General features: G+C 53.3%; 1 protein-coding gene across 2 annotated transcripts; it reads right to left on the bottom strand.

Moving 5' to 3' along the window:
- Positions 1–489: 489 nt before the first annotated feature.
- Positions 490–8,084, bottom strand: PKLR (pyruvate kinase L/R; the record flags this gene model as incomplete). Of its 2 annotated transcripts, none has more annotated exons than XM_082832931.1 (11): positions 490–850; positions 1,483–1,664; positions 2,351–2,517; positions 2,612–2,764; positions 3,071–3,221; positions 3,344–3,614; positions 3,963–4,149; positions 4,299–4,430; positions 4,528–4,619; positions 6,790–6,972; positions 7,985–8,084. In XM_082832931.1, the coding sequence occupies 11 exons, from the start codon at positions 8,082–8,084 to the stop codon at positions 744–746; spliced, it is 1,725 nt and encodes a 574-aa protein (XP_082689057.1). In that variant the 3' UTR covers positions 490–743. The 2 variants fall into 2 exon arrangements, with proteins under 2 accessions (XP_082689057.1, XP_082689058.1); XM_082832932.1 differs by lacking the exon at positions 7,985–8,084 and adding an exon at positions 7,592–7,632.
- Between the last annotated feature and the right edge of the window lie 4,559 nt (positions 8,085–12,643).

Below are 12,643 nucleotides of genomic sequence, written 5' to 3'. Positions count from 1 at the left end.
AAACACCTGGGTTTAAAAAGAAAATAGAGACACTTGTTTTGGCTCCTGGCTTGTGTGTGGGAACAAAGTGGGCATTCTGGGGTACAGGAGGAGGTAGCAGGACACCTGACCCAGCAAGGCATGAGGTGGGTATGAGAGCAGCCAGGGAGCGGCCTGCAAGCCTAGAGGTGGTAGAGACAGTGACGGGATGAGCCTGCCTGGCTCTCGGGGCTCCCCGCCTTCCATCTACCCTAGCTTCCCCAAAAGGGTGGTGCTTTGATATCACTGACAGTGACAATGAAGAAAGAGGTGGCACTCTCCTCGGGGGACGCCCAGATTATCATGAGGGCCACATAAGAGAACATAAAACTGCATGGATGTGAAATATTTTTTAAATAGAGATTTTGTGGAGACTGTGGACATGATTGTCCTGTTCCCCTCACCTCTGCCCCCAGGTACGGGAAGACTAGGGGAATAGAATTAATCAGTTAAACTGGATTAAAGGCTCAGAGTATTTTAGGGACCAGTTAAGAGTATCAGATGCAGGGAATGTACCATTGGTGCTGTTGGATGGCCAGGGCTTAATTGGATACAGACTTTCAAGGCCTGTGCGAAATGGAGAGGGGGAGGGGGCACCCTGGATGGCAGATGTGGCCTAGGGTAGGGAGGATTGGGAGTAGAGAAGACTTAGAGGTGGGGCAGTAGGAGGGAGCAGAAAGGAGGGACGGGTCCAGAGCTGGCTCGGTCAGAGGAGGAGGGGCACCTTAGGTTACGCTCAGCACCCGCATAATGTTGGTATAGCCGGAGCCCGGTCGCCAGCCTGTCACCACAATCACCAGGTCCCCAAAACGGAGGAAGCCACGGAGCTTTCCTGGGAGGAGGAAGGGGAGAAGATGCTAATCAGCCATTGAGGAACCCAGGCCAGCCCTGTAATGAGAACGAGCTACCATCCTTCGCCTCTTCAAGCCCACTAGGTAGGTAGTGAGGGGCCTGAGGCAAACTGTACAGTGTGTCCCACAGGTGGCACCGCAGGAATGTGACCACTGTAGTATATCAGAGCTGCACATATGCCCGTGGGGTGGCATGTTGCCAAGTAGCAAGTCTGTTTACCTGTATTGCTATGCTGATAGGAAGAGGTGGGGTATGAGCATAGCCAATTGTCAATTAGATTTTAGTTGCAGCTGCAGGGGACTGGGTTCCCCTTTCTCTTTTCACCTCTTGCTCCTTGGGTCAGGCCTGGCTCTAGCCATCTGGTGCAGGCAGCAGCTGAGCCGACTTCTTAGGGACGGCCCTGACCCCTGACCTCTCTCCCTCTGCCCTCCTCCCTCAGCACGTTCCCCCCACCCCTGGAAGCCCAAATATCTCAGTCTTAGTGAATCTCACAGAGAAAATCTGGGACCAGAGGAGACAGGCGAGGCCCTTTTGGGTGGGTGTGGGGCGTGGGTTTGGAGGACTCATGATACAAATCCAGGGGTGGATGGGGAAGGAGTTTAGGTGGCTCACCACTTTCAATGCCAAATTGGACTCGGCGATCCACATCGTCTGCCCAGATGGCCTCTGGAGGTTCACGGTAGAGCACAGGGAAGACTCCTCGGCACAGGTGGGCCTGGCGGGCAGCCTGGGCAGAGCGGGTGACAGCAATGACTGCTGCCCGAGGTCGGTACCGAGACAGAAGCTGGGCTGAGCTGAAGGAGGCAGACAAGGTCAGCCCAGAAGAGTGAAAGAGTGTTGGGTTCTGGTTCCAGGTGCCAGCAATAAGCTGTGTGACCCTAGGTAAGTCATCATATTTTTCTGGGCCTTAGTTTTCTCACCTGTAAAGTGGGTATAAGAATACCCGCCTTTCTTACCACACAAGGAGGATATGAGATGATTTTAAAAAATATCAAATGAGATAAGGAGAAACTGCTTTGAAAAACAGAAAACCCTTCTGGGAATGCACCTTTATATAGTACTTAACTTACAAACGTCTCTTGTTAATCCTCACAACCCCATGAACAAATGGAGGAGGCTCACAGAGCCTGGGTGACTTACCCAAGGTATCACAGGCAAAGACTTGAACTCAGACCTTCTGGGCCCTTCTGCAACACCCCAGCATTGTAAGGCTTTGTGGGCTGAATGCAGAGGACCTGCCTCTGAGCCCTAGGAGCCTAAATGGCCTGCAAGCCAACGCATCCAGTGATGCCACCTTACCCTTCCAAACCCCTGGGGTTCGCAGGTACAATTCCCGGTGTGCTTCAAGATCTGCCTCTCTAGGCCTCCAGCTCCCATAGCTGCCTCTCCTCTGATGATGAGACAAAACCCAAGCCTGGGGCCCATCCCAGCCTGCCCTTGGCCCAAAGCCCTGTCTTGGCGTTCCCAGTGTCCCCCTCACCGGCCAGTTGTGGTCAGCACGATGATGGCAGCAGCACAGCACTTGAAGGCAGCCTCCACAGCGCCAATAGCGGTGACCTCGGTGGGATCCCGGCTCAGTGGTGCCGCCCGGCGCAGCTCCTCAAAGAGCTGGCGGTGGTACACGGCAGCCTCTGCCTCCCGGGCAATCTGTGGGCACCAGGGGGTAAGGCTGGGCAAGGCTATTGGGACCTGGAAGGGATGTGGTTTTCCAGCCCGTTTGCCTTGCATTCTGAGCTCCTACCGCATGCTGCATCTTTACAGCCTCCACAGGAAAGTTGCCTTTGGCAGTCTCCCCCGACAGCATGATGCAGTCTGCCCCATCCAGCACGGCGTTGGCCACATCACTTGTCTCTGCCCGGGTTGGCCGGGGCTTAGTGATCATGCTTTCCAGCATCTGGGGGACATCTGGATGTCAGAGCTGTAGTTGTCATACTCTGACTGGGGACCCTGCCCTGAAGTACTTCTCGGACTCCCACACTCTCTGAGGGCCCCTAAAGCCAGTGTCACACTCACAGACTATGTGATCCTGGCTATTCTGTTTCCTCATCTGAAAATGGGGGTCCCAGTATCTCTTCCTAGCTTCGTTGTTTGAGGGTCAAACACTGGACAGCAAAACGTGCTAGAGACCTAAGGTGTGGGTATTCACCTTCAGGTGTCCCCAGACCCACAGAGGGCCCTGTCCCCAGGGCTCATTCCAGACCTGTGTAGCACAGACAACGGGCTTTCCCGCCAAGTTGCAACGGCCAATCATCATCTTCTGAGCCAGGAAAACCTTCTCGGCTGGGATCTCAATGCCCAGGTCACCCCGTGCCACCATAATGCCGTCGCTCACCTCCAGGATTTCATCAAACCTGGGCGGTTGGGGGAGTCAGGGCTGGGGAAGAGCCAGGAGATGCCAGGGACAGGCAGGCAGGAGAAGGGGAGGGGCGATGGGGATGGGTAGGGCCTGATGGGAACAAAGACCAAGGCTCACTTCTTCACGCCTTCGTGGTTCTCGATTTTGCTAATGATCTTGATGCCCTGTCCTTCCGGCCCCAGAGCAGCCCGGACGGCAGCAACGTCGCTGGCTCTCCGCACAAAGGAGGCAAAGACGATGTCCACGCCATGCTCCACCCCGAAGCGCAGGTCCTGGACATCTTGCTCGGACAGTCCGGGCAGGTCCACCTGGGCCCCCGGCAAGTTCACGCCCTTCCGGCTGCCCAGGACACCGCCGTTCTCCACGTGGGTCTCCAGCCCCTCTGGACCTACAGGCATGGAAAGAGTCAGCTAAGGTCAGGGGTAAGGCCGGGGGCTTAGTCAGGGCAGCGGGAACACGAGGATTGGACCCCCAAGAGAGCGGAACCATGTCGTATTCATCTCTCGCTCCTCGGCCTGGGCTCTGCACCGAATAGGCACAGGGCGGACTTCTGTGGAAGAAACTACTAACCCGCCAGTCCAGCCCCAACCCAGGGTGAGCCCAGGAGTCTGGATGCCGAGGGCTCGCAGGACGGGCGGCCAGGGGAAAGTGTAGTGGGTGTGAAGGGCGAATGCGGGAGCCAAAAGGAAGAGAGTGCGCGCATTGCGTAGGGCCAGGGCGGGAGGCGCGTCCGCACCGATTTTCGTGACCTCTAGGGAGATGAGCCCGTCGTCAATGTAGATGCGGCCCCCCACCGGCACGACCTGGACAATATTGGCGTAGTCCACCCACACGGTGTTCGCGTCCCCCCGCGTCCGGAACGCAGGGTCCACAGTCACTAGCACCTGGGAGCCCTTCACTAGCTCCACTTCCGACTCAGGGCCCTAGGGGCGGGGCCAGAGGAGGACTGAGTTCTGCCTGCCTCGGTGGGGGCCGGCCCCTCCCCATGCTCCGCCCTACGGGCAACTGCCTCCGCACCGCACGGCCCCCTTCCCGGTCCCCAAGACAGGGCTGGTCGCAGGTCGCCTCTCACCCCCTGCAGGATCCCAGTGCGTATCTCCGGTCCCTTGGTGTCCAGAGCGATGGCCACGGGTCGGTAGCTGAGCGGGGAAGTCGCAATGCTCTCCACCGCCTCCCGGACGTTGGCGATGGATTGAGCATGGTACTGGGGATGGGAACAGAGGGAGGATTTCAGGGGAAGGTGGCCGGGACCCTGGGGCATCGTCTAGCCCCGCCCGCCTCCCCGCGGCCCCGCCCTGAACCTCATGGGAGCCGTGGGAGAAGTTGAGTCTCGCAATGTTCATCCCGGCCCTGATCATCTCCTTGAGGCGCTCCACGGAGCGAGATGCCGGCCCTGGAACCAGAGATCCCACTCAGACAACTTTCTCCCCAAACCTGAGAGACAGGTGAACCCATCACCACCCTCAGAGCTGCCCCAGGCCACAGAAGTACTGTTACCTGACCTTTGTTCCCTGACGCCACCCCTTCTCGCAGGTCAGAAACTCCCTTCCCCTCTCCAGCTAACACAAGCCTCCTTGCACTGTGAGGCCCTAGAAAGGTGGGCTCAGCCAGGCCTGAGGTAACTGTGTTGGCAGTGATGTTAAGTGTTGCGGTGTGGGGGTAACCCCAGTGTAGGAGAAGGGGGTGGGTGCCAGGTGAGGGCATTTGGGGTACCAGGCTTTAGAGCTGAGAAGCCTCATATTGGACTGAGGAGAGTCGAGTTCTATCCCATCCCTGCTCTGCTGATAGGACGGCTGTGTAACTGAGACCCAGTTGACCAACCTCTCCAGTCCCTCCCTAAAGCCAGTTCTTCCACTTGTGCACTGGGTCTCCTTCTCACCTGCTCAAAAACGGATTCAGCCATTCCCCAGTCCTCTGTGTCATCAGTTTTCCTTTTTTGTTAGGTCATTCCCATCAACATGTAAACTAGCTGTTATTTTTCATCCAAAAAAAAAAAAACCTCCTAACCCCAGTTCCCCCTCTAGCTACAGCCCTATTCCTTCGCTCACCTTCGCAGCAAAATTCACCGCAAGAGTTATCTCTGTACTTGCTGCCTCCAATTCCCCTCCCCCTGTTCTCCTTGTACCCACTGTCCACTACATCTGTTCTTGTCAAGGTCACCAAAAACCTCTGTGTTGCTGCTAAATCTAATGGTCAGTTCTCAGTCCTCATCTTAGCTGGTCCATCAGCAGCATTTGACACACATCCTTGATGTCCCTTCTTCTCTTGGCCTCCAGGACACCACCCTCTCTTGGTTTACTCCTACCTCACTGGCCACTCCTTCTCAGCCTCTCTTGCTGTTTACCCCCCTTAACATTAGATGCTCCTTTTACCTTCACTTCCTTGGTGGTCTCAACTAGCCTCATGGCTTTAAATACCATCAATATGCCGACAGCTCCCAAATTTATGTCTCCAGTTCAGACCCCTTTCCCAAACCCAGAGTTGTGTATCTGATTGCCTACTCTGTACCACACTTGCATGTCTAATATGCTTCTCAAACTGAACTGATCTCCTCCCCCCTAAACCTTTCCACCACAGCCTTTCCTGCTCAGTTGATAATGCAGTCTTCTAGTCCCTCACGTCAAAAACCTGGGAGTAATCTTTGACTCCTTTCTCACCCTCACCCCCACCCCATATCCAATCCATCATATTCTGTTGGCTCTACCTTCAAAATACATTCAGAATCTGATCACTTCTCACCAGCTCCTCTGCCACCACCTGTTCTAAACCAGAAATACTGTAGCAGCAGCTTCTGCCCTCACCCCCACCCCCAATCTATTTTCAAATATTGCAGCCAGGGTGGTTCTGTTAAGACACAAGTAAGGGCATGTCATTCCCCTGCTCAAAACTCTGCAGTAGTTTCCCATCATACTTGGAGGAAAACTCAACTTAGATTCTGAAAATGGCCTGCAAAGCCCTACATGACCTTCCCTTTCCCCCAACCTCTTCATTTCTGTTACTCTTCCCCTTGACGGTTTCCAGCCTCCTTGACTTAGGGCCTTGGCATTGACTCTTCCCTTTGCCTAGAAATCTCTTCCCCCAGACATCTGCATGGCTCATTTTCTCATCTCCCTCAAGTCTTTGCTCAGGTCTAATTTTCTCAACAATGGCTACCCTGACTCTCTAGTAGGACTACAACCTCTCTCCTGCCCTTGCAACCTGATGCCCCTTTACCATCCTTGATTTTTCTTTTCTTTTTTTTGTTTTCCATAGTACTTATCAGTTTCTAACATACTAAAGAATGCCCTTATTTTTAAAAATAATTTATTATGTTTATTAATTATTGTCCCACCCAGCTAGATTGTCAGCTCCTCAAGGGTAGGGATCTTTGTCTGTTTATTTTGTTTCACTGATCTACTCCCAGGACCCAGAAGCTTGTCTACCAAGCGCTCAACAAATATTTGTTGAATGAATGACCTCAGTCAAACAGGGAGAAGTCTCAAAGGACACAAAAGATGAGGAAGCACCTTGAGAAACACCCAAGAGGCCCTGGGATGCTGCAGGAGCAGATAGAGGGCGCTTACCAATGGTGGCAATGATACTGGTACTACGAGCGGCCACAGGCTCGGAGTCGATGTCCAGCAAGCAGAGGTGTTCCAGGAAGGTGTCTGCCATGGCAGCTGGCAGCTGCTGCTGCTGGAAGAAGGAAGTGCCCAGCTCCTGGGTCAGCTGGGCCACGCTAGCCCGCCGCAGGTACCCCGCTGGTCCTGCAGTAGAAGGGGGGCTACGTGGGCACCTGCTTCTCCTCCCCATCCTTTCATCTCAGCACAGTCTCTATTCCTGCCCTCAGTTCTCCAGTTTTTGTTGAGTCTTCTTATGAGCTGGGCATTATGCATACATTATCTTGTTTAGTCTCAAGGGTGCTAGGAAGCAGGTACTGTTAAATGCTCTGTAATTATCCCCATTTTATAGGTAAGGAAACAGAGGCCGAGAAAGTTTAAATAAATTGCCCAAGGTCGTACAGTTCTAACTAACAGAGATGGGATTCGCATCCAGGTCTGACTAACTCCAGGCTCAAGTTCTTGATCACCCAGCTATTTGATCCCTCACAACCCCCAACTTCTTGCCCTTTAGCTGCTGACTTCTCTCAGCCTCAGCAACCCCTTGATATCTAGTTCACAGTGGCCCCTCATTTCCAGGCTTAGAATCACCCAGTTCCCTCTCCTAAGGTCCCTGTATTCTTCCTTCCAATGCTGGGCAAGTGGCTGGCCTCCCACTCCCTCCTTTGAGTTTCCTCAGCCCCTTCAGTGCTACTCCAGGTCCTGAGGTCCCAGTAACTTGACCCAGCCCAGCCCAGAGGAAGAGGAGCCCCACTGCCAGCCGCACCCTCCATGCCACTGCACGCCTGTCTATCTCTGGGGGTCTGATCCACGCTGTCAGGCTGTCAGAGGCTTGAGGCCCAGCTGGGCTGGGAATCAGTTCTGCATCCTGGTTAAAGTGTCACCAGTGTCTCCCTTGTCACTGGAAGCCCTGTGCACCAGGGGCCAGAGTCCAGGAACCACGAGAATACCCCGTGGCTCCCGTGCTGCGAGAAGTTGGGAGAAGAAGCCCAGACCAGGGTCCATAAATTAACACAGGGGAGACTCCGATGAACACAGATCCTCCCCAAATACCTCGTAGCCAGCAGCAGATATGGATCATTTGTACATCCCCACCCCACTCCTGATTTCTACCCTCGTTTTCCCCTTCTCTTCAATGGCGTCTGCGGCCCCTTCTTACCTCCTGGAGCCCCAATCAGGATGGACTTTGCTAAATCCCTTTGGGACTTAGAGATCCATGACCAAAGCCACATGGGTCGCATGTTGTCCTGCACTGACATGCTTCCAAAATGTGGAGGTGGGGCTGCCCGGACTGTGGAGAGAGAGGGGGAGAGGATAACAAAACTGCTGGTCTTATCAAAGGGCACCAGAGAAAAGAAAAGGGGCACACCCAATAGGCCACCCCTGTCCCCACACAGAGTCCCTCCCCCAGACCTGCTGGCTGTCTGCCCCCGTATTCTGGCATCCCCCCTCTCTCATCCATTTTTCCTGATAAATTTTCAATCCATTCACACTGTCCGGTCATCAACCTGAAGAGAGATTTTTTTTTTTTTTTGCCAGTGATATGGTCCCTTTTTATTGTACTTTACTGAAGTTAGTCCGAGATGAATCTAGGAAGCAGGGGATCTAGGGTAGGGACTGGAGGCTGAAGAAAGGGGATGGGGAGCATTTTGATCATGGAGTGGGATTCTCTGGAAGGGCTCTGATAGCATCACTGTCATTATCACGTTGGCTACCATTTGCTCATTGACCATCTGCAATATTTATTGAGCACCTACTCTGTGCCAGGTCCTGAAGATACAGTGGTGAGCAAAACAGACAGAGCTTGTACCCTTCTATGGAATTTATAGTTTGGTGGGGAGACAGACTATAAACGAGTGTTAAACAAATAAATATATAACTACATGCTTTGTAAGTTCTATGAAGGAATGAATCAGGGTGCTGGGACAAAGAAGCCAATGAGGAGAAGCGGGGGGATATATTTTTTTAAAACTATTTATTTATTTGCCTGCGCAGGGTCTTAGTTGGCGCACGCAGGATCTTTGTTGCAGGGTGAGGGACCTTTGTTGCGGCATGCGGGATCTAGTTCCCTGACCAGGGATCAAACCCAGGCCCCCTGCATTGGGAGCACGGAGTCTTAACCACTGGACCACCGGCGAAGTCCCGACAGGGGGATGTATTCTATTTTATTTATTTATTTTTGGCTGCATTGGGTCTTCGTTGCTGTGTGTGGGCTTTCTCTAGTTGCAGTGAGCGGGGGCTACTCTTCGTTGCAGTACGTGGGCTTCTCATTGCGGTGGCTTCTCTTTGTTGCAGAGCACAGGCTCTAGGCGCGCGGGCTTCAGTAGCTGTGGCTCGCGGGTCCTAGAGTGCAGGCTCAGTAGTTGTGGGCCATGGGCTTAGTTGCTCCATGGCATGTGGGATCTTCCTGGACCAGGGCTCGAACCCGTGTACCCTGCATTGGCAGGCGGATTCTTAACCGCTGCGCCACCAGGGAAGTCCCGGGGGATGTATTTTAGATGAGGTGGTTGGGGAAAGCCTCTTTGAAGTGATCGTATTTAAGCTGAGATTTGAAGGAGGAGAAGGAACCAGTGGGGACAATTTGGAGCAAAGAGTTTTCTGAGGGGTTGGAAATAATATATGCCAAGGCTCCAAGGAAGGAAAAAGCCTGGTGCTAAAAAGAGAGCAAGCTGCAGTGAAACCGTGAGCCTGGGGTAGAGGGGTGTGGTCCCTGGTGAAACTGGGGACCGAAGCAGGGCCTTGGAGGGCAGTGGGCTCACCCAGGGAAGTGACACCCAAGTGATGCTTTAGAGCCCTTTAGCTGGGTGGGGGAGACCACACAGTAGGTGTAGCGAGACCAGTGAGGGCTTTTAGTAGTAATCTAGGTGGGAGGACTAGCATAGTGGCAGTAGAAATGGAGAGAGGGAGACAGATTTGAGATGTATTTTGGAGAAAAGCAGACAGGATGGAATGATGGAGAGATGTGGAGAGAGGGAGCAGGAGGCTTTCATCCCTAAAGGATGGCACTGCGGTGTCTGGCTTGAGCAGTTGCGCAGATAGTCGTGCCACTCACTAAGACTAGGGAAGAAAGAGGTTGGCAGGGGAAAACATTCCAAGTTTCTGTTTTAGACAGGTTTAAGTTTGACATGTCAGTTCATCATTAGAATCAACACGCAGACAGTTGGATATGTTCACTGAGCACTCAGCATACGCTGGAACAGCATTCAAGGCCTCATACACATCCTCTCCTTTTATCATCGTGACGATCCAGAAGGAAGGTTGGACTCATAGCCTGTTTCTTTTTTTTTTTAATTAAAAAATTTTTTTTGGCCACGCTGCGCAGCTTGTGGGATCTTAGTTCCCCGGCCAGGGATTGAACCCTGGGCCCTCGGCAGTGAGAGCGCAGAGTCCTAACCACTGGACTGTCAGGGAAGTCCCCTAATAGCCTGTTTTACAGATGAGGGAACAGAAGCTAGCAGGGTGCATTAAGCATCTTCTGTTGCCACTCCAGATCCTTTCTCTACCCTTTCCACTCCGCTCTGTGGCCAGGAGGCTGAAGGCCTTGCCCCATGGCTTCTGTAGGGCTTGGCTGTGGAGCGTGGCACTAATAGGAGATGAGATGGAGGAGAGTAAGGCTGGGCGTTTACCTGCCCCTCCCCTCTGTGAGGTTGCTGTAGGGCCTGCCGGGGGGGGGGGGGGGGGGGGGGGGGGGGGAGGGGGCCCTCTCTCTCCGGATTCTAGGAAACATGCTCCCTCCAGCTCCTGGGCCCCTGAGGGTGGTAACTAAGCCACTGCTACTAGCTCTGGGGTAATGCACTATCCCTTGTGTGGTTTACCAACACCCTGCCCATACCTTTGCACATAATCCTCTTATGAAACACTCCTCAAATTATCTAATTTGAGAAAGACTTTGGTCTGATACACTTGTCTGGAGCTAAAGATCTTGGCAGTGGTGGAGCTGGGATTCAGGCCCAGACAGTGTGGTTCTAGAGTCTGAGTTGTAACCACTGAGCTCCATTCCTTCCCTCTCAGGACTGTTTCAGTGGAAGAAAAGGGGAGAAGCCTCAAACCCTGGTTGGAAAAGAAAGAAAATAGATAGTAGGAAGGACTTCCCGAGGGGGGAAGGAGCTTGGGGTCCTAGGCTGTATGTATAGAAGACAGAACAAATAAAGATGGACAAAAGTTGTTACCAGAGTGAACATAATAGACTTCAGGGGCTGGAGACTCAGGCTTTGTGCTTGGGGGTTGGAGAGGGACATTTAAGTTTGGCCTGACAATTTAGAACTGACTCCAGGACCAGTTGAAAGAACAAAATTCCGAGAGATCCAAGTCCCAAGCAGCCAGTAGGAGGCGGGGCTGGTGCCCCAAAGCAGCCCCTGGCCTCTCCAGCCGAGGGACAGCGGCTTCAACCTAAAATCAGGCCGCAGAGGAAAAACAGTCTGGCTGACCCTGGGCCCACAAGTAACCACGTGAGAGATGGCCTGCACTCTGTCACAGGGTCAGGCAGCCCTGAGCAGGAGGTCTGTGGGTGAGAAATCTGGGAGAAGGACTCTAGGCCCCCAGGATCCAAACAGAATGGGCATACTGAGCTCTGTCAGATTCGACCCCTCCCCATCCCCGCAAACACCGCACCCTGACACCTTCAGACACAAGCATGTGACATCAGACACACACACAAGCATGGATGGCGCCCCTACCATGTGCCGTGACTGGGGAGGGGCAGGAATGCTAGCAGCAAGGTTTAATAAAGTGTGTCAGGCGGGGTGATGGGGTTGTACACAGAACACAGAGAGCACCAGGAGAGACTGAGCCATGCTGGTGAGGGAGGTCAGGGTGGCTTCACGGAGGTGATACCAGAGCTGTACAGGGTCAAGGATAGAGACTGACCAATGCCGGGACACATGCACACGCGCGTATGCGCACACATGTGCACACAAACACCCGCATTCCACCGATGCACACCCCACCCAACCCTAACACACACGGAGTCTACACTCACACCATCAGCACACACTCATACAACAGACTCACACAGTTAGACACAGACACACAGGAACCTCACACACTTTTCCTTACAGAGACACACGCTCACACACATCCACTTATGCCACTTGAGCTCTCACACACGCACACAAAATCCAGGCTTTGTCCCCAGCCTAAGGTGGCTTTATTCTGCAAACCAGAGAACACCCGCCCTCCTCATCCGGGAAAAGGCTGCCGGCAGGCCTGCGAGGGGCGCCCGAGAGCCGCCAGCTGGCACAAAGGCGAGGGCGGGGACGCTGGGCCGAGGAGGCCCCGGGTCCGCGCCCCCGCCCCCAACCGTGAGCCAGGGTGAGGCGGAGAGACGCTCTGAGCGTCGGTTTCGTCATCTGCAAACCGAGATAATAAACCTTCCGGAGCGCTCAGCGCGATAATGTACGTGGTACGTGGACGTGTTGTGAGCACGGCCCGAACAGAGAGCTCGGAATTATTGCTCTTGTTCTCCTGAAAATATGGTGACTCCTCTCCCACTGCAGTCATCAGAATATCGGGGGTGGGGCCCTGACTTTGTATTTCCAAAAGTGCCATAGAATTTGTCCGAAATGTACTTACATTTATTTGAATAGATATTTGCACAATCTACAAAATTCAGAGGTACAAGGTATAGGTCAAGAGTTTCTTCCTTCCCAACTTCATTCCCCTGCCCAGCCACTCAGTTCCCCCCTGCACGTTACCAGATTTATGAATTTTCTATGTATTCTCCAAGAAATAGATAATGCAGGTACAAACAATATATAATTGTTCCCTTTTTTATTCACGTGGCAGCATGGTACCATCCATACTATTCTGAACTTTTCTT

The sequence above is a fragment of the Leucopleurus acutus genome (genome assembly GCF_964270905.1).
Source record: "Leucopleurus acutus genome assembly, chromosome: 2".
Classification (NCBI taxonomy): domain Eukaryota; kingdom Metazoa; phylum Chordata; class Mammalia; order Artiodactyla; family Delphinidae; genus Leucopleurus; species Leucopleurus acutus.
The sequence above is the reverse complement of the archived record's forward strand: the minus strand, read 5'-3'. Positions and strand labels throughout refer to the sequence as shown.